Source organism: Periplaneta americana, chromosome 1 (genome assembly GCF_040183065.1).
Source record: "Periplaneta americana isolate PAMFEO1 chromosome 1, P.americana_PAMFEO1_priV1, whole genome shotgun sequence".
Taxonomy (NCBI): Eukaryota; Metazoa; Arthropoda; class Insecta; order Blattodea; family Blattidae; genus Periplaneta; species Periplaneta americana.
In genome coordinates this window covers 154,022,086-154,049,804 of record NC_091117.1, presented here as the reverse complement: position 1 = coordinate 154,049,804, position 27,719 = coordinate 154,022,086, and the positions used below count along the sequence as shown (strand labels likewise).

General features: G+C 34.6%; 1 protein-coding gene across 6 annotated transcripts in view; it reads right to left on the bottom strand.

Moving 5' to 3' along the window:
* LOC138702312 (serine/threonine-protein phosphatase alpha-2 isoform-like) overlaps positions 1 to 10,734 on the bottom strand; it is a 54,205-nt gene extending 43,471 nt beyond the window's left edge. For 4 of the 6 annotated variants that reach the window (XM_069829906.1, XM_069829911.1, XM_069829918.1 and 1 more), the window contains exon 1: positions 10,584 to 10,734. In XM_069829906.1, the coding sequence (XP_069686007.1) occupies positions 10,584 to 10,638 (55 nt within the window). In that variant the 5' untranslated portion in view covers positions 10,639 to 10,734. The remainder of the gene's footprint in view (positions 1 to 10,583) is intronic. The other 2 variants (XM_069829915.1, XM_069829917.1) reach the window with 2 other exon arrangements.
* Between the last annotated feature and the right edge of the window lie 16,985 nt (positions 10,735 to 27,719).

Sequence of the window (27,719 nt, the reverse complement as noted above, 5' to 3'; positions counted from 1 at the left end):
TTACTGAACTGACAATTCAATTTGACAGCACACGAAATCAAAACTAGTTTATTGATTTAAGCAAATTAACACAACAACGATGTAATTAATGTTTACGGAGTGCAGGCAATAAAAGACCGAGTTTCAAACTGAACACACAATTTTTCTTTCGCAATGAAGTAACATTGGACGAATTCAAAAATTTCTCCGAGAATTGTACATAGATTTTAATCTATGAAAGTGCATAAAAATACAGTAATACCTCACATCCGAGACATAGACAAAACATATTCTATTATGTTTCAGTGTTAGTAATGTTAGATTGGTATGGATTTTTGGTCAATACAGTGTTAGGGATAGTCACCGAAGTTACAAGTTGAAAAAAAGAAATGTAATAATAAATAATAGACGACAAAATATGAAACAAATTACATTTACAACCAACTACTTATTTATATTGTCTGCAACAAATTATTAACAAATAACCATTTTGTACGATTTTGCTATAGGTCTTTAAAATGGTTGGTGCTTTGGAGAAAAATATTTTTTCATATGTAGATAATGAATATAAATGAAATCTGTCCAATAGTATACAGCAGACGTCTCCAAAACCGTACTCGCGAGTAAGCCAGTACGTAATGAGAGCGCTCCGCCTCACCCATCCCACCTGTACTGTATTCAGTGTTTGTGCGCAAACGAAGAGCAGTGGCGGAATGCCATTATCATTGTGTTAGTCGGCGTGTTCCACCGGTTCACAATGTCTTCTAATCATGGACGTAGTACATTCAAGGATGAAGAGGAAGAGAAATTGTGTTTTTGGTGAGAATGTGAAATGCTTAATTTGAATAATTTCGAGGGAAAAATTGTTCCGGGGCCGGGTATCGAACCCGGGACCTTTGGTTAAACGTACCAACGCTCTCCCAACTGAGCTACCCGGGAATTCTACCCGACACCGATCCAATTTTTCCCTCGAAATTATTCAAATTAACTTTACAGGGAGGTATACCTGAAAGCTTGATTTGCATAATACACGTCACTGTACGTAACAGAAAACCACAATTTAAGTCACACAAAGTTAGTGTGCACTCAATGTTGGTTGCTTGACGGTTGTCAGCCCACTTTGAGGTCTGTGGATATAGAGGGAAAAATTGGATCGGTGTCGGGTAGAGTTCCCGGGTAGCTCAGTTGGGAGAGCGTTAGTACGTTTAACCAAAGGTCCCGGGTTCGATACCCGGCCCCGGAACAATTTTTCCCTCGAAATTATTCAAATTAACTTTACAGGGAGTTATACCTGAAAGCTTGATTTGCAAAATGCTTAATTTGTTCGAAAATTCTTAAGAGTGTGTTAAAATTCAACATGCGACGACAATACTTGACTCTTCACAAAGAATATCATACAATTAGAGGCATGGTGGACATGTGAAAATAATTTATTTTGAGGCTATCTGTATAAATGTTGGATATACAAAATAATCAGCATATTACAATACGTTTACACTCAGTTCCGCATGACATACCTATAGTTTTTTGTTTAATTTTAGGTGAAATGCTTAGGCCTACAAATATTTTGATAAATATAAAACAAGAAAATACAAACACAAATCATACACGTGTTCTCAGTCTTAAACAAAAAAAGCTTCTTGCTAGCTATGTTCTAGCTTGGAATATTAGAAAATCAATTAAGCCCTTTACAGAAGCATCATTTGTAAAATCGTGCATACAGAACGCTACTAAAATACTGTGTCCAGAACAAAGTCAAAGTTTAAGAAAATTAAATTGTTTCCAATTACAGTTCAGAGAAGTAATTTCAAGATTGTAAATGTAATTGAATCTGAAGTCGAAACCACAATTAACCAGTATGTAGCTTACTCACTTGCATTGGACGAAAGCACAGATAGAAATGACGAAGCTCACCTAGCCATTTTCGTCCGAGGAGTTAATGAACATTTTGCTGTGTCTGAATGTCTTCTAGATGTAATTACAAAATACAACTGGAGAAGATCTTTTACCGGCACTGAAAGGCACCATTGAACAGAAGAGGTTGAATTTGCAATGGCTTGTGTCAATAGCAACAGACGGGGCTCCAGCTTCATAGTATGTCAAAATAATATACAAACGTATGATATTTCATATCCTTTTGATGTTATTATTTGTAAACACAAGCAGACCGTTGCCGGGATCCCCCACTGATCGCTTTCATCTGTTGAGGTACGAGTCTCTCTCCCCTTCTCTAGCCTTACAGAACACTGTGTTCGGCGGGCAGCATCGAGATCACGAATGACGATACGCTTTTTGGAGACCTCTGGTATACAGTATAAAAGACTACACATAGACGGATAATAGGAAGCCAGAAAGAATGACGGAAGCCATTTTTCTATTGAAATATATATTCTCCTTGCCGTCCGGTTTTCAAAATTGTGTGTTAAAGTGAATTTCAATAGAATAAACACTTCAGTCAGTGTGATATCTTGGTGCTACTGGTAACAGTAACCTGACCAATTATTCATAGGCCTACATCGTTTAAACTGTCTAGACCCAATTAAGTAGCAAAATATACATGGTAGCTCAGACGGTAGCGCATTTTCTTACTGCTCCGTAGTTTTACTCAGGCGTGTGTTCGATTTCCGTTTGGGAATGATGACCTGGTTGAGCTTTTTCTGTGATTTTCCCTATCTTCTCTTTTAAGAAGCCAATTTCCATACATTTTTAAGCTCCCCCTATTTCTCAAAATGTTGCACAGATTTCCACAAAATAAATTTACATTTGAATTAATATGTTATAATTACATTCAGGTGTGACAAGTTTTCGTTGTGTGTTTTACAACTGAGAACTTCCTTAAGTAAACACCACAATGACATCATCTGCCATGTACACGTTGTAACTGACGTGACAGCTACAAATAATGATAAGATACTGTCTATATTGACGTGCATCGTAACAAAGTTCTTTCCTCGAAAGAAATGTCTGTGGTAAAGATCTCCAAGTGTTGCGAGAGTAATTCAAATGTATCACGAGTATATTCTGTTCCTCTTGACCATTCTGATCGAGAAGTTCCGGTATAATGTAGGCTATTTCTCCTGAGCAAAATTATAAAACAGAGAGAGAATCCGTAAAGGGGTAAACTTAATAGAACACAACATTATCTCATATATTATTTAGGTATAGTGCATTTCTTTTTCAATTGAACTTGAAATCACGCGTATTTTTTATCGTGAATTCAGATTTAAAATGAATTGTAATTTTGGAGACGTTGAATCTATATATATATATATATATATATATATATATATATATATATATATATATTTTCGATGCTTTTGTTTCTTAGACTGGAGCAATCCAAGATTGAATTCAAAATAGCAGGCATCAAATTTAATTGAATAGAGGAGACTGTTGTACCTTTAAGCACTTTTCACATTTTGTATATATATATATATATATATATATATATATATATATATATATATATATATATATATATATACATTATTTTGGGAAATGCAATGTTTTTAAATAAAAAAAATGCTTGAAATAATTATTGAAGATTCCTTTACAACTTCCTGTATGTATTTTCCTATTTTACAGATCTATCAAGGATAGAAAAAATAAAATGAAGGGATATGTAATGTGTTCGAAGGTACAACGGGTTCATGTAACTTGGAACATCCCTCTTGTAAGTTGGAACACATGGAATATAGGTGGGAATATAGCTGTAAAACCCGATAATTATATTTAAAATTTATTTGTCATCATAAACCAGAGCAGAATTCTCTGATTGAGATTTTATTTCCTGGAGGAATAATAACTGCTTCAACAGCTTTCTTCAAGGCATCCGGACCAATTGGGGGCCTCTTGACTCGTGACATGATCTTACAATAAAAGAAAAACAAAAACCTATAGTATCGTGTACCTTGGAAAATGTTCCATGGTACAAGATATTTTGTGTTCAAATGTACAAGAGGGTGCACGTTTAAACAAATATGGCTCCCAAAACTAGAGATCCAAATAAATCATGGAAATTAAAATATATTATTACTCACCAGATGATAGGGAACACACTGTACTTGATAGATAGTAACAAATATAATCTGGTTTTATGTTAGAAAACATATATCAATGAACGAAATATTTACTTCGGTACTAAAAACATTCTTTTGTCCACAGAACTCAATAAATCAAACTGAAACTACGACCAGAGCTACTTAGAGGCTTCCTCTACAATCTACTTCAATTTGAGTACTTCTAGGTAGTAGCAAAAATTAAAAAAACAAAAAATGTCCAGAGGTAGGCTTACACTATGCTAAAGGTACAACAGTCTCCCCTACATTATCTACCAGAAATTATATCGGAATTATCGTTATTATGCTACTAATTATGTTTCATAATAATAATAATAATAATAATAATGATAATAATAATAATAATAATAATAATAATAATAATAATAAATGAAGGTGCAGTATCTGATTTAACTTCCGTTATAGATTCTAATTTTACTTAAAAATATTAGCAAATATTTCGCAAATAAAAACTGCAGGTATGAAATTCAGAAAGAAAACATTGGCCACTGTAGAACATTGTCTGAATGCATCCCAAACATATCTGAAATGTCATAATCCATCATGTCTGTGTTTGATTTTTCTATAAATATACAGAGTGCTCCATACGAACCTTTGCTATTTTAATCAATAAAATTATAACTTTCATGTGGAAGTCAGTGTAAGCTTGAAATTGATTTTACTATTATAGTGGCTCTGGAAGTTTCAGTATAGGTGATCGTGACTGAAATAACATGATTGTCGACAATCTGTTATTGTCTGTTGTAGAAAAATGTACGTAGTTATGATTATAACAGTTATAAATTAACAAACATAGAGTATTCAGAGTATTCGCTTCTGCAACATGTTTGTTTGGTTAAAACTACCGGATTTCAAATTCCTTGGTTCACACAAAAAATGCATTTCGAAGAGAGTTTGATGTGCGTATTGTTTCAAGCAAGCCAACAATTCTGTCGTCAGTAATGAAACTGGAAGCAACTGGATCTCTCCTCAGCCATAGGGATTAGGCCTGCAATGCCTCAAAATCGTTTAAATAATGTTCAATAACATTTAACACACTCACCACGGAAATAGTTGCTCCGATTGAGCCAGGAGACAGGTTATTCATATGGCACGTGTCGCAGGACAGCAAAGAAAACGGGGCATACGACATACAGAATACATGCAGTGCAAGAATTGAAGGAGCCAGACAAGGGAAAGAGACTGCGAAATTGCGGATAGTCCCAGGCTCTTCTTACGTCTCTCCATAACATTCTTTCCGGATGAGGCATAGTTTCATTTGACAAGCTAAGTCAGCTCTCAAAACAACAGAAGATATTGAACCCACGAAAATTTCTGTTATCCACAAAATACCATTACTAGAGTTTGGATGTTTGGCAAAATACCTTTTTTACTGGATGGAAGTAAATCATTATTTGTATAGATGTAAATGTGATTTGGAGTAAATCAAAGTGATGGGGCCCATTTTTATTTTGCCTTTTTAAGGTGTTTTTGTCATTTTAAAGCAATATTTCTTGTTTATTTTCAATTTTCTAATTAATTGTAATGTAATGTGTATGAAATTTAGATAGGCCTATTTAAACAATGACTAACTTTACTAAAAATAGTAAATAACAGTAATTTATTTCGGTGCTTAATCTGCTAATAATCGTGCTTTAATACTATCCAAAATCAGCTTTATAATTTTAAATATTGTTATAAGTTCGTTGTCATAGAAGTTGTCACGTAGCGTTTTCAATTGCTTGCTTTCATATTTTCAAATCTTACTGTTACAATTTTGTACTACACGTGTTTATTAATGTAGGAGAAAGAAATTTGAATGAGGAACAGTCCGTTATTGTCGGATGACTGAAGGTATAACATCGGCTAGCTAGAATGCCTAAATTCAGTAAACCATTGCAAAGTAAACTTCATGCTTATGTTAGTGGATTTGGTGCCCATGTGTTTACAACCGATGAAACAGTTTTGTTACGTAAGGTTTGTGAAAAGACAGTTAATCACGAAAAAAAAAAAAAGTATTTTATAAGTCAACATGTGTCACCTACGAAGTAAATATGTGAGTTATGTTGCTATAATTTAAATTATTGCTAAAATATATTATGCCTTTTAAAATTTATAATGCCTTTTTCAAAGATTATTGTGCCTTTTTTACGTTATTACCTTTTTTGCCTGCCTATTTTAACTGTTATAAATGCCTAAACATCCGGGCTCTAACCATTCTGAAGATTTGGTGTCTGGTGTGCAATATCTGCCTTAAGAATAATTAACATTGACTTTTACACAGTCAGATCTTTACAGAATTCTTGAAACTAATTGATAGTTGACTTCAAGTTGACGAAGGACTATTTCTAATAAGACGGCGATACAAGCCACACAACGAATTCATGGATTTCTCAACGAGTTTCTTCGGGATATCACAATTTCAAAGAATCTGTGATCTTCCCACAGATCACCGGAACTAATCTCTCCAGACTTTTCCCCTTGGGGCTATCGAAGGACAGATAAATCGTCCAAGGACTCTTGCTCAGCTCAGAAAAAACATCAGAAATGAGTTATCAAGTTACCAACATAACCATAAATTTCAGCGAACGTCAGAGGAAATGTTTGGATGAAGATGGAGGACATTTCCAATATTTACTGTGACATGGAGGAAAACAATTCTCATTTTCCAATAGATACTATATAGTTCTGAAGTGAATTCACTAATTTGCTGTTTTTGTTCGGAAGTTATAATTGATTAAAATGGTCAAGGTTTACATCGAGCCTGTATATAGTTATGCATATCACATTGTACTTAAACTAGTACAAATTAGCTAAATATTTACGTAAACATTTATTTGCTTGTATAGGTTAAAAATAAATGCAAATTGTAAAGAAAATAAAAATAAATAAATCACAACGATGTCACTGTTTATAAGGTCTACGTTTTATTGCTAAGAGATATGGTAATGATTTCCTTTCGTATCAGTGTATTATCAGTATCAGAAAGCAGTGACAGCAATGACGTTGTCTTATCTAAAACGCCTGTAACTATATCTCACATTATGCGCGATATTTAATTTTTTGTATTCGTATAAACTGTCGTCTTTAAATTTATGGTTATTTTTCCTCTATATATCTAAAGAAAATAATTTTCACCCTCTTCTTTACAAAAGTGATAACATAATAAATTTCATGATACACGCGGAACAACAAATTGTTTACATTATATTTTATAATACATGTTTTCCGATATGTTTATGAATTCGGCATAGAAAATGTTAAAAATATGGACTAACGATCGAAATATCACAATCTTCGGCAGAAATCATACAGTTTTTGCTTCTATGAAAAGTGTTTACCGTAGACGATTACCGATACGTTCTTACATGCATATATTTTGAAAATAAACGCGCTTCGCTAGAACAGCTTGAAGAGTTATCTCAGACACATGTTGTCCTTAGTGGTCTTGTGATTACAATGTTTGTCAATGGATCTGAGATTTGCGGGTTGATACCTCGTCGAGAACGACAAAGATCCTTATTTAAGGGTTGAAAATCATATCGTATATTTACAGCACATGAAAAAACTCCCTGAATAAAAATATCTCAGGCAAAATTTATCGGTCATTTCTCGTCCAAGTTAAAATTTGGAGGTGGCATAGTGAGACCATGTGAGTGGCCTAAATATTTGTAAGGTTTCCCCACTCGCCATCCCACTTATATTTTTGCAGCTGATAGAAGGTTGGTATGCTTAATGACACATATTTTTAAAAGTGTTAAATTATGGAAATTGTTTTACTCTAATTTTTAACCTCTTTTAGAAGAGTAACATTTCATTCTTTGCTATGTCATTAAAAATACTACAGCCAGCTTACTACAAAATGTATTTTACTTACCTTATTACAAGTACAACAAAAATTATTTATATGTAAAATAAAAGTCGTATCTTTCTGCATCGTTACAGGTTGAAATGAAAGTAACCTTAGTAAAAGTAATAATACCTAAAAGAACTCGATACAAAACACTCAGGAATTGCTTTTAAAATCCTACAAATTAGTGACACGTCTGTTACTTTTCAATAGTTCCGAATTTTGAAGAGTGACTAAAGGCATGAAAGAAGAATAAAAGTTACAGAAGTTAAAATCTTAAAACGTCCTGAAGACCATTTCGCTCACGTATGAATTGACCATTGGAGTGTAAGAATCAGTTGAATTTCAATCAATCAGAACAACCTATCGCTGTAATATTGTCGATTCCATGTTGTCACTTTTGCCTTCTCGCTGATTCCAAAAAATATGTACAGTACTTACATAAAATACATTTCTTCACAATTCAACGCACCGAATTACAAGGTACGAGTACATTCGCAACGTATCAAAAGAAAAGTAGCTCCTACTTTCACTCAAAATAACTTATTTCAAGAAACGCTAAAGGGATGTTGGCATGTACCAACATTATACATAAATATCGATTAAAATCTTCATGTTTTATGTCTGATTTTGATGTTGAAAGCCAGTTTTGACTGTATAATTAAATATTTTACATGTATCTTTTCCTATTACCACAGTCTACTATATACAGTCGCGAAGCTTGAGGTGATTTTTTGCAAATCTCGTGATAAAGCGCTCCAAGGGGTTAGCAACTAGAAACAATAGACTGTCCACGGTCGACTTTGGACTGTGTCGTATTTCCATCGAGTGCTAGCTCGTTGCGTATTTCACATTTATGCTTGTGAAATGTTCGTTATTGGTTGTAATGAAAATGTTAATGGCTAAAATACAATAATTGGAATAATAATATTTTATTAGAGACGTAGAAAAATTAAGTTTGATTTAATGAAATTTATTGATCACGTTTTATTTTCAATTCTGGTGGGATTATTATCGCTTAGGCCTACTTTTTTTTTTTTCAAAGGATATGTTTTTCATTATAGCTGTTAATTTTGTTGTTATTTTTATTTGTTACTTTACTAGAGATGTAGACAAAGTCTGTTACAATAAAATTTATTGATCACGTTTTATTTCCAATTCTGGTGTGATTATTATTGCTTAACCTCATCCCACTTTGTTAATTACGTAAGCCTACACTACAAGTACCGGTATACGTAAGTTACTCCATTAATTCATATTTCCATTATTATTGCTGTAAAGGAAATGCAAATTGATATTTATTGGTTTCATAGTTAATTATCGCTATAATCTTGAATGAGTGAAGCGATTATAGTAAATTTCAGTTCGTTTTGCACAAACAAAAATAATATTAACCTATTTCTTGCAGGTATCTTCGAGTTTATGGTGGAATTTATTATACTTCATTAAAATAATAAATTAACTTTATGCATTTAATATTTCAATAATGGAAGGAAGGTGTTAATTTTTCCAAAAGAACACGACAACGAAAGTGTAACATATTTTGTCGTCTGCTAGGAGAGAGATCTGCGATGATGAGGCGATAGTAGCGATCCTAGTGGTGCAACTACTCATGTTTGCATTTTTACTACATATTGAGCTTCGCGACTGTATATAGTAGACTGTGCTATTACGCTGCTTTTGAAAGAATCGAGTTCTATCTGCCCCAGTACTTTTTTAACAGTTTGCAAAATTCAGTGTTTTTTTCTTTAATAAGAAAATATTCTTTTCCGAAATTGTCTATAAGTTCGTTCTGAAGGGAACGCTTGGTCCTCTTAATTTTCGACATGTTCCTCAGTAGTGTGAATTATAAAACAGCTAAATTAACAGTAACACAAATATGCATGTATAAATAATCAGATAGATAAATAAATAAAAAGAAATAAAATATACTTGTTCACTCACAGGATCTCAAATACATGTGATGATTGCAAGGACCCATGCCAGGTAGAATTAGAAAGGCGGTAATGTAATTTCTTACGAAACCAACTGTACTCTTACAGTGCTATATCACTCCATGGGTCATGTCGTCATGTATACTCCGTGCGTTCCAAACTTCATTCTCGCGAATTGGTGACCCTAGACCGCAATCTGATCATGACTCTTTAGGTTTAAATCCTGATCTAAGTGTCTTAGATATTGGGTAAAGTATTTTCTCTGAAGGATGCTGCAGATCAACAGGTGTTCCCTAGTCTGAAGACAATGATCTTTTTATACACGTGTCTGCCATAGACAAATGCATCAGTAGACAGAGTTTTTAGCCAGCTAAATGTAATAAAAACTAGGAACGGGAATCAGCTAAAAATACACACGATATGCATACCAAACATAGTGTTCAAGACTGTTAAATTTGTTGCCTCAAAAAAACTGTTACAGCAGAACTGGAAATAAGACTGGCATAGTTTAATTTTGTATTATTTGCAGCAAAATAACCCTATTAATAAGCAATTTCTTTTTGCATATTCAAAGCTTCAATTTTTTTCCATTATTACCCTAAAATAACTTTACCCTGAAATTACCCGATGTGGTACAAGATCAGCCTAGATTAGAATAATACCCTAAATATGGCAACACTGACTATAAGATGTGTTACATTGCAACAAAAATTATTGCCATACGAAAGATGTTAATATTTGAACATTGAGAAATATATTTACCTTGCAATAACCGTTTTATGATATCCTCGGCATCAAAGAACACAACGTCAGCCATCGAGTCTGCGGAATGTCGCCTCACGCACTCATCTTCATCTTCCCAAGACGTGCTTGATACTGTCAAAATACTCGTAATGTTTCTAGCCTATGTCTCGCTGGTCCAGCGTTATCATATCTAGCGATTCATTGTCCCGTATTAGCGCTCGCGGGACCGTACGATAAGGTTCAGATTACAAGAGATTATGCGATAATAGTGCTGAACTTCCAGTTGGTAACGAATGCCATGAGAAATTTTTATGTATTTATTCTTTTGACAACCAATAGCGGCAAACACTTTCTCCAGATCTCGTAAGTATAGTTTTCCATGATCGTGGGTGGCATAACTTCAAATTAAAATAAATTAAATTGAAATATTTTTATACAATTTGGACTTGATACTTAGAAAGTATCTCCTTCCCTAAACCCGTAGTACATTATCGTATGAAACCTTCCTTTGGGTTTTGTGTTGAAGAAATTTAAATTATACCCATTTCAAACATTTTAAATTATGGATGGATAGATATCTAGGTTTATTGATAAGATGAATGGATTAATTGATAAGTAGGAAGGTAGGTAGATAAGCGGACAGATGGACACATAGGTAAATATTTGGATAATGAAGTGATAGATGGTCGGATAAGTGGATGGATAATAATGGACAGATTTTATGATATACTGATGAATTTGATGGATGGATGAACAGGATAAATTATTTTATCAACAGACGGACTAACGTGTGGATTTGATGGATTTACTGAAAGATTTGATTAATAGATTGATGGATGGATGGATGGATGGATGGATGAAAGTAGACAAGCATATAGTTGAATGCATATTATTTATTATTATTATTATTATTATTGCTATTATTATTGTTATTGTTAACGTTACTTACTTACTTACTTATGGCTTTTAAGGAACCCGGAGGTTCATTGCCGCCCTCACATAAGCCCGCCATTGGTCCCTATCCTGAGCAAGGTTAATCCAGTTTCTATCATCACATTCCACCTCCCTCAAATCCATTTCAATATTATCCTCCCATCTACGTCTCGGCCTCCCCAAAGGTCTTATTCCCTCCGGCCTCCCAACTCACACTCTAAATGGGAAATGCCTGTTGTTATTCGGTTGAGAAGCTTATGTCATCTAATCTGCTGTCAAAAAATCTGAAAATTATAACTTATAAAACAGTTATATTACCAGCTGTTCTGTATGGTTGTGAAACTTGCACTCTCACTTTGAGAGAGGAAGAGAGATTAAGGCTGTTTGAGAATAAGATTCTTAGAAAAATATTTGGGGCTAAGAGGGATGAAGTTACAGGAGAATGGAGAAAGTTACACAACACTGAACTGCACGCATTGTATTCTTCACCTGACATAATTAGGAACATTAAATCCAGATGTTTGAGATGAGCAGGGCATATAGCACGTATGGGCGAATCCAGAAATGCATATAGAGTGTTAGTTGGGAGGGCGGAGGGAAAAAGACCTTTGGAGAGACCGAGACATAGATGGGAGGATAATATAAAAATGGATTTGAGAGATGTGGGATATGATGATAGAGACTGGATTAATCTTGCACAGGATAGGGACCGATGGCGGGCTGATGTAAGGGCGCCAATGAACCTCCGGGTTCCTTAAAAGCCATAAGTAAGTATCATCATGAAATTCTATAACAATTATTTCATACTGATACATGATACAGTACTTGGAGTAGATCGCTAGAAATTCCACTCCACACATCATCTCTGTATTCCTCATCCTTCACTATTGCTACTTCTCGTCACTGGAACTCTCTGCCGCCTGAAGTCAAAGGCTGCCGAACCTTGAAATCTTTCAAATCCAAGTTAGAAAATTATCTTATGACGACTTGCCAAACTAACTTACTGTTATGACAAATGTTGTATTGCATGTTTCCACGTATTCACTACAATTTTTTTTATATTCTAGTGATATGTAACTTATTTTATGTTTTTGCTTTCATCATATTTTCCGATAATGGTATATCTATTATGTGATAACTTGAGCTACTTATAATCATAATTTTCCTTACTTTGTGTACCTAAAAATATTGTGTTCGTTGTATGCTTTATACTTCATTATTTTATTAACTTATTATTATTATTATTATTATTATTATTATTATTATTATTATTATTATTATTATTATTATTATCTCATATTTTTTTATTTTGTATGTCTCATTTATTTTGACTTATTGTTCACATTTTATTATACATTTTCCTTTCCTTCTATATCTTATATATTATGTCTGATTTCTACTGACTTGTTAAATGTTGTTAAATGTTACATTTTATTTAACGACGCTCGCAACTGCCGAGGCTATATCAGCGTCGTCGATGTGCCGGAATTTTTGTCCCGCAGGAGTTCTTTTACATGCCAGTAAATCTACTGACATAAGCCTGTCACATTTCAGCACACTTAAATGCCATCGACCTGGCCCGGGATCGAACCCGCAACCTTGGGTATAGAAGGCCAGCGCTATACCAACTCAGCCAACCAGGCCGACTACTGACTTGTTTACATTATATTATGATTATGTACTTCAGTTTTGAGTGTGTATGTGTGTGTGTGTGTGTGTTCGTACTGTAATTTGTAAATTTTGTAGTGTTTTTTGTATCGCAGTTTTACTTCTGGTTGAGTGTTAGAGCCTTAACTCTGCCAGGTTAACTAAACCATTATTATTATTATTATTATTATTATTATTATTATTATTAAAAGTTATTTATTTATTTATTTATTTATTTATTTATTTATTTATTTATTTATTTATTTATTTATTTATTTATTTATTTATTTATTTATTTATTTATTTATTTATTTATTTATTTATTTATTTATTTATTTGTCTGTCTGTCTCTGTGTGTCTATTTAATCTGGTGGGCTTAAGTACATAAGGCCTTCTCTGCAACACCATTAGAAAAACAAAATTTAATACAGAGAGAAGAAGTGAATAAGTTAGAATATTTATAAGTACAGATACAAATACGAATACAAAAAGAGGAGAGGAAAGAGCACGAGTACAGAGAGAAAAGTGCAATAGCTACAAATAAAAATGTGTTAATATATTAATTGCTTAGTATATTTAGTGTTATACTGCATGTTCAGTACTTGATCTAGACGGTGGTGGTGGTGGTGGTGGTGGTGGTGATGGTGAGTTAATACATTAGCCTTGATCCAGTTTCGCATAAGAATGCTTGCATTCCGCTTAGATCTAGTCTGCTCGCAGATTTTGATCTTATCTCGGCTACTCGAGGTCGTTTTACGGTGATTGTAATCAGAGCAGCAAGCAGCTAACGCATAGTAATTCTCACGCTATTTTATTTTCAGTAGATGCCATTAAATTCTCTGCTTAAATTGGCGTTTCTTCACAGTTTTAAATAGGTCACAAAATAACTTCATATGTTTTTTCTTTAAGAGAACAAAATACTTGAGTTACCTTTTCTGCATTTTAAAATGTGCAGTAGGGGAAACTGCTGTACCTTTAGCATAGTATACCTTCGAATATTTGTTGTTTTTTTATTTTTTTTTTGCTACCTAGAGGACTCAAACTGAAGTAGATAGTACAGAAACCCCTAAGTAGCTCTGGTCATAATTTCGGTTTGATTTATTGCAAAGTGTGAACTCTGTGGACAAAACAATATTTTTAGTACCAAAAGTAAACATTTCGTTCATTGATTATGTTTTCTAACACAAAATCATATTGTATTTGTTACTACCAAGTACAATGTGTTCCCTATCATCTGGTGAGTAAAAACATATTTTAATTTCCATGATTTATTCGAATCTATAGTTTTGGGAGCCATATTAGTTTAAACGTGCACCCTCTTGTACCTTTGAACACAATACATCTTGTACCATGGAACATGTTCCAAGGTACACAATACTATCGGTTTTTGTTTTTCTTTTATTTTAAAATCATGTCACGAAGTAAGTCTGGAGTTAAGAGGCCCCCAATTGATCCGGATGCCTTGAAGAAAGCTGTTGAAGCAGTTATTGCTCCTCTAGGAAATACAATCTCAATCAGAGAGGCCTGCTCTGGTTTGTGATGGCAAATACATTTTAAATATGATTGTCAGTTTTTACAGCTATATTTCAGCTTACAAGAGGATTTGTTCTAAGATACATGAACCTGTTGTACCTTTGAACACATTACAATATATCCCTTCATTTTACTTTTTCCATCCTTAATAAATCTGTAAAAGAGGAACATACATACAGGAAGTTGTAAAGGAATCTTCAGTAGTTATTTCAAGCATTCTTTCATTTAAAAATTTCATTTCCAAAAATAAAAAAAAAAAATAAAAAAAATAAAATGTGAAAAGTGTTCAAAGCTACAACAATCTCCCCTACCTATTTTAAAAATGCATTTGGTATTTGCATAAAATTGTTCTCCATTGCCTATTTATAAAATGACTAAATTATTTGCTTAGCCATCAGTTTTTTACAAAGTTTAACATAGACATTCTTAGCGCGGGCTTCCGGTGGATGATCAGCGAACTAACGTTTTTCGAATTCATAAATCAGTGTTAACGGTACGATATGATACGATACGATACGATACGATACGATTCGATACGATACGATAAATGATATGATATGATATGATATGATATGATATGATATGATATGATATGATATGATATGATATGATATGATATGATATGAATCCTGTACAAGTAATCAGTCGATAGCCGGGACTTGTTTAGCACGCTTGTAGCGCGAGCTAGCGAAATGTCTATGCATAGCACCCTTGGTTTCTAAATTTCTTGATAGGCTACGGAAAAAGAATCCGCAGCCAAACAGTGTAGTAGGCATAATAGACCTGCCATTTTATTTCCTACAGATCTGGAGTAGTATTCTTTTCTCATTCGAGTTTCCTTCCCCTAAACAGGTGTTCGTTGGCGTATTTTATGGGAGTCCTGTCTTTCTCACCTCTACAGGTTACTACACTCGGGTCAAGGGAACCTGGAGCTGTAGATGATTCGCAGTTCCGCGTAGGCTATAGATCTTACGGAAGCAGTGTTACGAGAGTTCTTATTTTCACAGCTGGCATGCGGTACATCACTTGTAATATGTTACACACTCATATAACAATACATGCAGCATTCCTGTCTTTATTTTTTATACAATTGGTAATAACACTAACAGACAGGTTATAGATAAGAATAATCCTATATTATTTCAGTTACCTTTGTGAAGTTTAAAATAAGCTTTAGCATTTATCTTTGCAACCAAGATATATGAATTTTGCATGTGACATTGCAGTTTTACCGTATATCTGTTATCGTGAGTTGGCCTAAACCTAGGATGCCAATTATGAAATATGTTTTCTGTCTTTATTCTTTCCCCCCCTTCTTTTATTCGTCTCACAGTTCTCAAAGGGCGTCGTTCTGAAGATTTCTCAAATTTGTACAGTAGTGGCAAAAAAATCTGGACCGACCCTTGTAGCTGATTTCAGAGCCTTGTTCACTCCAGAGCACGATAGACTGGTAACTAAGACTTTCGTGGTTCGAATCCTGCCTGGAAAGAAAACTTCTTTTTTTTTTTTGTTCCTTATTCAAATTTATTCCCAATACTTTTCAATTTCTGGTAAAATTCATGTTCTGGGAATAATAAGTTAATTAAGTAGTAAAATATCGCTGCAATCGAAAATTATTAGGATAAAATTTGAATAAGTAATAAAAAAAAGTTTCCTTCCCAGGCAAGATTGGAACCACGAAAGTCTTAGTTACCAGTCTATCGTGCTCTGGAGTGAACAAGGCTCTGAAATCAGCTACAAGGGTCGGTCCGGTTTTTTTTGTCACTACTGTACATTTTAAATGCTCCGAAATACCATATGGAGTGCTTAAAAGCAGTAAGTTTAATGATACGGGCGAGAGGAATCGTCACAGAAATGTTTGTAACTTCTGTAAATAATTCCAAGTACATGCCAAATTTATCAAGGATATTAGGTTATCGGCGCCAGAATGTTCACTCACAGTACTTAAAAGTCATTCATACTCCATATACGTTATTGCTGTTCATTCTTTTCTGGATTTGCTCAGTCAACATATTTTTACACGTAAAGCGCCATGTACAAAAACATAGTCCATTAGTAAGGGAAAGTCGGCTTTGATAGCGTAGCGGGTATAGCGCTGGCCTTCTATGCTCGAGGTTGCGGGTTCGATCCTAGCTCAGGTCAATGGCATTTAAGTGTGTTTAAACTTCTCCAGTTGCGAGCGTCGTTAAATAAACCATAATTTAATTTTTAGTAAGGGAAAGGGACTGTACTCAGAGTTGTCTCCGGTTATTTTAAAACTTAACTTCGGAATATGTCTTATATGTCTTTCTCGTGTTAAATTTTACCGTACCTGGTTAACATGTTTCGGCCTATTATTGACCTTCTTCAGAACTGGTTGTTGCTGGTCTTGGCACTTTTTTTTTAATTTATTGATTATGCCCCAACGAGTATAACTCATATGTAGGGGCTATACAAGAACACATACATAATATAATTGAAAAGTCATGAAACTACAGTCTGTGAAAAACAAACAATAACACAAGAATTTATGAAAGAAAGAAAGCAAAATAAGAGCAAATAGTAAGATAACATAAAGTTTTGGGCAGAAAGAAGAAAAAGTTTGAAACCATGAAATAAATATATCAACTGAGAATTAAAATAAATAATCTTCCCAAAAACGTATTTTTAAACAATTCTTAAAACACCGGCAATTTGGTAAAAGTCTATGTTCTAAAGGAAGTTGGTTAAAAGTTGTTGTTAAAAATGGTTAAGTCCTTTCGTTCCATAAGTTACGGAGCTATGCTGAGAAAAATACATATTGTCTTTTTGTTTTGTTTCCTGTGAGGGTGTGTTTGTGTAGTGTAATGTGGAGTCAAAGAGTGTGTTTGTTCTGAAATTGAGTTGTATGTTGAGAATTTCATTAGGATGTGTTTTTGTATGTCTGTATATTTCGTATTGTTCTAGTGTTTTAGTTTCTGACTTTTTGGTTGGATGTTTAGAATTTCTATGTCTGTGTTGATGTCTCTGTAAGTGTGGTTAGCATTTGTGACGTTTTTGCATATGTGGATGTGTTTTGTAGATTATTTCAAACACGTTAGAAAGAACACATCACAGCCATAACAAAATTGCTATCTGCTGGCGCCCTTGTGAGGATAGGCCGCGCTATTAAACAGAGACACACGCCAATATTGTAATTGCAGTGAACAAAGAGGACATTATGTAATACACAATACTGATACGGAAATAAAATTTGGAACTCCCTTACTGTATAAATTTCACTTACAATACACTGCGCATACGCAGTAAACGGTATAAATTATGATTCTTGTGGACAGTGGTGCAAAATTGTTGCCTATATACAGATAAACTCATATCAAGACTTGCTTCAAATTTTAATTATGTACATACATACGTTTCTTGTTTCGGTGTGCCCGCCAATATAAACATTTTCAGGTCATAGTATAGCGAATGTTCTTGATGACGTAACCTGCTATATTGGACTAACAGTAACTGATGTCACATTTCTGTTGAAACTGAAATATTAATTGAGTTATTTTCCAAGTATTTCACTTCCAGCCAGCATGTGTGGCTTTACAACATGCCACAGTTTCCCTGCAGTATGCAATTCATAATTAATTCTTTCGTGACACATCGAAGGTTTCGTACTTACTATTGATGGAACGCAAATGTACTCTTGTCGAACTGCTTAATCTTTTTTTTTTTTTCACTCAAACTTTGAAGTGTAAACCAAAACACAAACAATGTAAGTCGAATCAAAAAGTAAAAGGAGGGAGAAAAATTTAATATGAACACACCTTGATTTCTTGCAAAAGATCTCCGAATTCTACAATCCAAATGAAGGTTCTTGCATCAATTTGAGGGTGATGGGAAACAGACAATCTATACCTCTTAGGACTCGTAAAGGGTTGGATGTCTACGATACTCGCTAGTTCAAGAAGCATAGCTTTCTTCGACACAGGTAAATTGGCTAGTGGCTACGCCAATATTCTATCAGCAGAGTCATGTCTCAAAGTTATCGAGAGTCGAACTTCAAAGAGTTATTGAATTTCCTTCTCCAGCCACATAAATACAGTCGGTCTCAAAAGTATTCATCCGGTCACTACTTCCAATGAAAAAGAAAGTGAAAAGTATGACAACTAAAAAAAGCAGTGCATATTGAAATTAAAATATGCATTGATTAGCACATTAAGACATGACAATATAATAAATATCTCTCAAACAGTGTCCTATCAAAAACCAATGAAACATATAACATTTTCTTGGAAAAAGAAATGTCACAAAAGTAATCGTCCACTACAATAAATAATAAATTTATAAGCTTTTAACTGCATATCAGTACTCTGTGGACTATTCTTTGGAAGCAATGACTGCTTGAAGTTTTCTTGGCATTGATTGCACAAGGTTTTGTGTCACTTTTGGTTCTATTGTGTTCCATTTTTCAGCGAAGCATTATCTCCAACTGTCTGTACTTGTAACCTACTTTTTATTAATTTTTTTTACTTAAGTTCCCCCATAAATGCTCTATCGCATTTAAATCCAAAGACTGAGATGTGTATGTAGCACATGAGGTATACTGTATACTCCGTAGCAGCCATTCGTTAACAATTCAAGCAGTTTGCTGAAAAGAGAAGTCGCCGTCAATGCCTATTTTTTTTATTTTCTGGCAATTTATTTTATTTTTATTATTTTTGTGAAATTTGGTTTGAAGCTAGATTAGTTGTAATTGTGATAATTAATGATAACGGTAGTAATAATAACTGTTGTTTTACTATTTTATTATTAGTAGGTATTATTTTCATTTTGAAGATTCAAACTGTGCATAGTTACAGCACGAATGGCCGTACAGGCTTGTGCGAAGGATCTTGTGTACATGAGTTTGTATAATTTATTATGTATCAATAAATGCACTCCTATCTATCTATCTATCTATCTATCTATCTATCTATCTATCTATCTATCTATCTATCTATCTATCTATCTATCTATCTATCTATCTGTCTGTCTGTCTGTCTGTCTGTCTGTCTGTCTGTCTGTCTGTCTGTCTGTCTGTCTGTCTGTCTGTCTGTCTGTCTGTCTGTCTGTCTGTCTGTCTGCCTGCCTGCCTGCCTGCCTGCCTGCCTGCCTGCCTGCCTGCCTGCCTGCCTGCCTGCCTGCCTGCCTGCCTGCCTGCCTGCCTGCCTGCCTGCCTGCCTATCTATCTATCTATCTATCTATCTATCTATCTATCTATCTATCTATCTATCTATCTATCTATCTATCTATCTATCTATCTACCCTAATCTAATCTAATCTATCCCATCTATTCCATCTATCTATCTAATTTTTGCACACTTAGCGTCACATGCTGTTTTAGGATGTTCAAATACTCCATCTTGTCCATAGTTGTAGCCATTTCATGGTATTCACCTACCCCAGTCTCCGACATACACTCGCATATCATTATGTATCTTCGCTCATGTTTTATTGTAGGCTGTATATTCTTAGATTGGAGCTCCTTGTTCTTCTTTCTCCATACCTGTCGCTTGTCAGAGGAATCAAATAAGGGAAAAATTACACTCATCGGTAAATAATATTTGTTTTCAAAGCTCAGATGACTTGCTAACATGCTGCGTTGCAAACTCTAATCTTTTCTTACGGTTCACTTTACTTACCCATGGCTTTTTCCGGCTTATACGTCCATTCAAACCAGCTCTATGTAACACAGTCTGTTTCGGTGCTGATCTTCTTATCAGTTGAAGATATTACCTCCGATCGAAGTATAGGGTCAGAAACATGAGGATTTTTCTGCACAGTCTTAACAATGCTTCTCTCTTCACGCCGTGCCTGCTTCCTTGATCGTCCTGTTCTTGGTCTATTGATTACAGATGATGATGTTTAATATCTCTTGATGACATTGATTATTGTTGTTCGCGGTATTCCTGCTGTATTGGCAATTTCTCTTCGAGAGTTCCCTTTTTCATGTAGTTGAATAATTCGTTCGCATTGAACAAAGATCCTTTCCTTTGTCTTCACCATTTCGACTCTGTTTACTCACAGACACTGCATGCAATACTGACTGACTCACGACTGTATAGTAAATAAGGAGGACGAATACTTTAGTGGAACTATATCCTGGAGTATTTTTAATGATTTTTATTTAAAAATTATGAAATAATACGAAGCTTATTCTGGCTGCGTTATGTTAAGGATTTATTAGTGTTTAATTGATAATTTTTACGAGTTTTAAAGTGCTTTCTTTATTAACTTTTTATCCATAGATCGGATAGACGAATATTTTTAACCTAGGCGCACATTGTCGGCGACTGTCAGGACTAAATATTCGTACTGTACTGCCAGATTTACATGTAAACAGCTGGGATGTCCATTCTATCTCTAGACGCACTGTATAACCAACTGTCGTATCTCTTCTGTGATGACGAACCTGTATTCAACGCGTCTTTGTAGTTTTTGGACATTTTTGCATTTTTAGTACCGGTATATTTATTTCAAATGTATGAGTCGCGTAGAAACAAACTACACTTTATCCAAAAGTCTGATTTGTCAAAAAAAAAAAAATCTAGTGCAGTTAAGTAGACTGCAAAAGGTGATTTTACCACTAAAGTTAAGGAGCTAAATTCCAGTTTGACTCCAGATGAGCAGTTTATCATATTTCCTGCAAAATTCTGCATTGGAAAATAAATTAACCCTATATTTCATAATTATAAGAAAATGCAATTCGATTCTAGGCGACTCAAATGCAAAATACTAAAAAGACGCTTTTCAGGCACAAACATAGGTTTTAGGCATTTATAGGAATTCATTGTTTATATAGGCGTTTTAGATCCTATAGAATTTCAATAGAGGGGTCCTGTGTACATGAAACGTAGAGATATCTGAATAACATAGTCTAAAACGTAACAAACAAAATAGGTACGGAACTAGAAATTCGTTCCCCAGCAATGACAATGTATAAATCAAGGATAAGGGAAATTGAATTAAAAGAATATAATGAGAAGATTATTCTAATTCCACAGTCTTTATTTGAACATGTGAGCATGACTTAGCCTATCTCATTATAAGGTCCAGTTGGTTTATGTTGGCACAGGATTTTTAGTAGTGAAATAAAGGCTTCTCTTACTTACAAGCATTGTTGCCAAAACCGAGAGGGTGAAATCTCTGCTATGTGGTCGCTAGATGAAGTAGTGGTAGAGCAGTCCCTACTATGGTTATAAATCTCTGCCTATTTTTTTTTACAACTCCGGCTTGCAAAATCACAAACACAAAGAAGTGAAGCCACCACCGATATATTAAATAAATATTACACAATACGGTTTGCAGTTCCGGATTCATGATACATAGAATATATTTCAACTCAAAACCAAAACAATTTACAATGTCAACACCACTATTGACAACTACCAACTGACTCACAAGCGGCGCGGCAGCTAGGAAAAATGTATGAAAATAGCGTTTAGTTCCTGCGAAAAATCCTAGACCTTAATGAAGGTTTTCAATTGTCCTTCAATAAAGGTGGAAGCAGGTCGTTGCCAACATAAACCAAAAGAGTTATACAGTGCGTCTAGAGATAGAGTAGACTTGCCAGCTGTTTACATGTAAATCTGGCAGTAGGTGCAGAACTCTCGTCCAGTCCAAGGCCGCCGTGGTCCACTTTATCTCTAAACACACTGTAGTATTAAGTAAACAAATTTATTTTAACAAATCTTACTAACACCAAGAAGCAAAGTCTATAATTTTATTATTTCTATATTATTATGATGTACCGAAGTACATATGATATTTACGTGCAGAAATTCTACGTCATCATATGATGAAAGATGAGTGGAACAGAGAAAAATTCTCTCCGGCACCGGGATTTGAACCCGGTGCCATTGGCATATATATATATATATATATATATATATATATATATATATATATATGGCGCAGTGCATGAGGGCAGGCTACTAGAGGGAACCCAAGAGGTGGAACTTAAACTGAGAGGATTCGATCCGACATTGGGATGGGAATCCGGTGTGGCTTAGTGGATAGAGCATCAGCCGGAGAGAATTTTTCTCTGTTCCACTCATCTTTCATTATTATTTCTGTTGTAAAATAATTAAATGATTAATGATATCGCCAATATTACAACACCAATAACCAGAAAAACGTAGGCAGATTTGCAAATGCTGTAATGAAAACTTTATATTATCACTTGTGACAACACCAATTTCCTTAGAAGATTTTTAAAGTCCCTTTAAATGAAACGGAATTCCATTGACTTATCAATTCAGCTTCGAAGACTTATAAAATTAAATCCTCCATTTTGTCCAACATGTGACAGCCTTTCGGAACAGGTAGAATTAACATCCCAGTAGCATGTAAACTTAGCAAATTATAGATCAAAGTTTTGCCATTGCTATACAGGTATTCTGAATCATACAATTTTTGCATGCTTACATCAGACCATATCATTCCCAAGTCTCCGTTGAACACAGTCCCTTTACAACTTTCAACAATCTCCTCAGAAGGCCGTTTGTCCACGATGCGCCGCTTCATAGATTCGTCCTGGACGCAACATCGCTTGCTTGAAGTTTTATGCAGCAGTTGATATTATTAAACGAGTATTCGTGCACGAGGCTATATACACACTGTTGCCAACACGTTGGTTTACCCACTAAATCTAGTTTTTTTAGTCCTCTGTCAGTGGCTAAAATTCATTAAACGGTGGGCAGTGGGAAATCTAGTTTATTTTAATGTCAGTGTACATTTTTTTTAGTGATTTTGAAATAATTCTCAAACACATCTGTAAGGCAGATTGCATATAAAACACTTACGACTCTTTCGACGATGGCCATTATATTTTAAAAACACTTGTCTTGCAATATTAGATGTCTATCAGTGCACTCTGCAGTTACCCGTATAACAACCCAATGGCTGGAACTGAAAACAGAACAGTCTTAATACACAATTCATTATTTTTTATAAAAGAATATTTTTTTTTCTATTCACACACCCGTTTTGACGTCTGAGACCCCGCCTTAAATCCTGAAGAGTTCAAGTGAAATATGTGGTGAACATTCTGCGTTTCGGACAGGGTTTTAAGAACTATTCCCGTTTCCACTGTCGCATTGGCATAAATTGTCCCATTAATCATTATTAAGTACTTTCTTTAAGTACCGTATATTAATTCTATGATGTATCGAATGATTTACAGTTTCGCACTCCCAGAGGGGGATTCTTGATCAAGAATTAAAGCACCCACTATTGGAGAACGAATTTCTATAAGGAGAAGAGACATGCAAACCGACTGAACTGGATGAAACACAAATTCTCTCAAATATATTGCACTTTAAAAGGAAGAAAGCTCTCCATTCTGAAATGTTTCCATTTTTATGTGGCTGGTCAGTTATGAGTAGAGTCCGGATTTTTATGCAATATTCACGGTAAAAATATGTACATAAATATGTAACTAAAATCTCAAAATATGTACTAAATACGAGTATGTAACATCAAAATTGCAAATAAATTATTTATTTAAAAAATAGTTTAATTTTAACTAAATAAAATTAATTTCATACAAATTACACATTCATTTATGTCACGATATAGTTTTTGGTGCGATTTTGAAGTTAATTAAGACATGAAGAATAATATTTTCAGGAGTTGAAGTTCCGTTGGTGATTGGATAGCATGTTCTTATACATCGAAAATGCCTCTCGGCATCGTATGAGGTAACTGGTGCATATTTAAACAAATGGATGAGGCTGACAGCAATGTCTTCTGGAGGGTTCCGCATTTTTCCTATGACGATTTGGATAACAGTGAATAAACTGGGGTAACCCCGATTTCTTTCAAGAACAGTTTCGAAATTTTTCACGACTACAGGAGTGGTTGCCTTGTCCTGAATGCTGAAATATGTATCCCATTCTGCACAGACAACATTGAGTTTGAAATTGTATTAATATTTTTATAATTTAGTTTCAGTCTATGCTAAAATATTGATTCATTTCTTTTCAAGACATTTAATTTAACGACATTTGACATGGATGTTAATTTTATGTAAAAATATGTAATTATCTTAAAAATATGTAGTATTGTGCGAAATATGTAAAAATATGTAGTATTAAAATTAAGTATAATGATCTTAGTAACCTAATTCGCAAAAATTTTTCGTTTTCAGACATATACATACCAAGGAAAAAATATGTAATTACATAAAAATCCGGATTCTAGTTATGAGTCCTTAGTAAACGCTGGACATCGCAGTGCTGGATGGTAAAGAGGGGCGGTTTCTCGGGGGGGGGGAGTAATAATGAGTTGATATTTAGTGAAGAGTTGATAAAATTATAATTACGAGAAATGGAAGTAATTCCAGATTTTGTTTACTGTAAATTTAATTCCACTCGAATTCTTCAAGATTTGAAAGAGGGTTTTTACATGAAAATCCTATGCTCTAGCAGTTAACCTAACATTTTACTATATTGAACAAATAGGTTAATTAATTAAACAACACTATGCCAAAGTCAAGATAGTTTTACATATTCTACAATATCTTCTATTTGAGGAAGTCAGTAAACAATATACAGTGCTCATGTGTTGTGTGTCTTAAATAAAAATATACTTTTGACATGTGGTCTCTTTGAACAAAAAATGTTGACATCTTGCACCTCTCATAAAAGAAACAAGAAATTTGTTTGAATTCCATGCAGAAAAGGTTCGAAATTTTGATGTAAAATTATGGTACTACAATTACTTATACATGAGGATCAAGTTCGTCTAAAATTATTTTCTTTCTACTGAATTAGAGCTCTAAATGTTGCACCCATTCTTCCAAATCAATAAAAATTATTGTACCGGTACTACTGTAGTTGCAGTGCACTCTTACCTTTTCAACACATCTAGGCTATTTTAAGAAGATCGTGTTGTAGTAAATCCTAGCCGTATCCCCATCACCTGCTGTTACTGTTCGAATGGCAATGAGTTCGAATTCTAACACATGCACTGAGATTTTTGATACAGAAATCGACGTTATTCATGTTCGTATAGCCATTACACCATTGCACCATTTTCACTATATCATCACTCACGCTATCATCTCCGAATAGTTTCTATAGTTGAAAATAAGTGTTGAATAAAAGATCTACAAGAAATAGGTCTATATTTCGTGTAATAACTGATTACTGTAATATGTCATGGTGAACTAACACGAGAGAATCATAAGCAGATGTGCTGAATGTGCTTTCTCATATTCGTAGTGTGGCAATATTGAGGCAAATACTAATTTCTTTGATGGAAATTGAACTCGGATCCGTTAATTTATATCCGAAAATGTCACTAATTAAGCTAGAGTAAAATATACACTAACATACACACATAGTAACTTCTTAAACTATCATCTACGATGCGCGAAAGTGACTCTGGTCACTGACTTCGAAACAGAAATTATTGAGTTTTGACTTTTGCATTCCATAATAATTCAACCACAAACGAAATTGTAGCTAAAATGCAACCAAATAAGAGAAACAAGAAAGCCGATTGCACGTGTTCCAGAGAGAACTTCACATACTCTCCATCAGGGACGTTAAAATCTTTTGCTGACGACAGCACGGCGATGTACTTGTAGTGTTGAATCCAGTGCTCTATCAAACCAGCTTGTACAACTCGCAAAACCATTTTCCCAAGTCGCTGTATCAAAGGGAAGCCTTTCGGTGTTATCATTGTTATCACTTCAATAGTATAGCCTTGATCTAAGTGACAGATCAACGGTCTGTTGTCAGCATCGGTGTATTTGGAAGCTATCAAATACTCGGTAGGAATCCTTCCGAGAAGGATGGTCATATCACCATTTAGAGCTATTCTTTCATAGCAAGCCAAACGATCTTTGCACGCATTACGACGGCGATAACGTGGACTAAGAATATCTGGAAAAATTGGGACGACATCCTCGATGATACCCAATTCAACTTTTGAACTTAACATTTCCTTCTCTGTTGACATCTGATGCTGGAAGCCAGGATCAACCATGAAACTTGTCAAGTATGTTTGATACACAGTATTGACAGCCCAGCAATACAGCACCCATGTAAGGAACACCGCTCTGATGGATGGTGCGTGGGGAGGGTTGTTCGATGCGGATTCTTCAAGTATAACTGCCCAGAAATTTAAAATGCATTTCTGAAGAGACGTATATGCCTGATTTTCTATTGGTCCTGTAGAGACTTTGTTACTGGATTTCACCACAATCCACATCGCGATAGCCACTACGATGTAAGCTACCAGAAAACAAAGCCAGAGCGAAAGAGTAAACACTCTAGTCAAGCTCGTCCAGCGAGGAAATGGTTTTGCGCAAGGTACAAACCATAAAATTTGATCAACTATGTGAGACGTCACATAGTCCATTTCCTTGACTATATGGTAGAGATTCCAGAATCCTGCAGCACCAATGTCCGATTCATCATTTATTGCAAGATGTATGAGTCCAGTCCAGGTACCGTTTGGGAGGAGGATTCCCCACAATTCGTTATCAGGCGGTCTTCCCAGAAAGTTTATAGTCATATTCATCACTTTCGTACATTCTTTCAGTAAGTGTATGTCCACACCGCTGTACACGAAAGTCTTTGTACCATTGCTGTGTACTGTCACTCTTTCAAAAATATATGGAGGATGGTGGAAATTTGTAACACTTATTGGACATCCGTGTAGATCATCCGGAATCTTGTTCGGAAATAAACTAACGTCGTTAATAAAATGTCTCTTATCATCTCTGTCTCTTATCCAGCTGTCCAATTTCACAGAGTCTTTCACGTTTGCACAGTGTCCTGGAGGGTGATATGGAAACCATGTATACACATCGTATAACGAAACAGTATTTCCTTGGTCATAGTCAATTTCTGTATTCTCTTGTTTCGAATTAGGCAGAAGTGTAATTGCATTTACTATTTTATGTTTCCAAAGTTCGGCATGTATATCTTCTGCCAGTTCACTTCCTCCAAATTTCATTCTGTAAGGTGCTACAATATATTTCCCTCTAGGATTCCAGTCTGCATATTTCTTCAGTGTCTTCATCTGATAAGCCAAGTC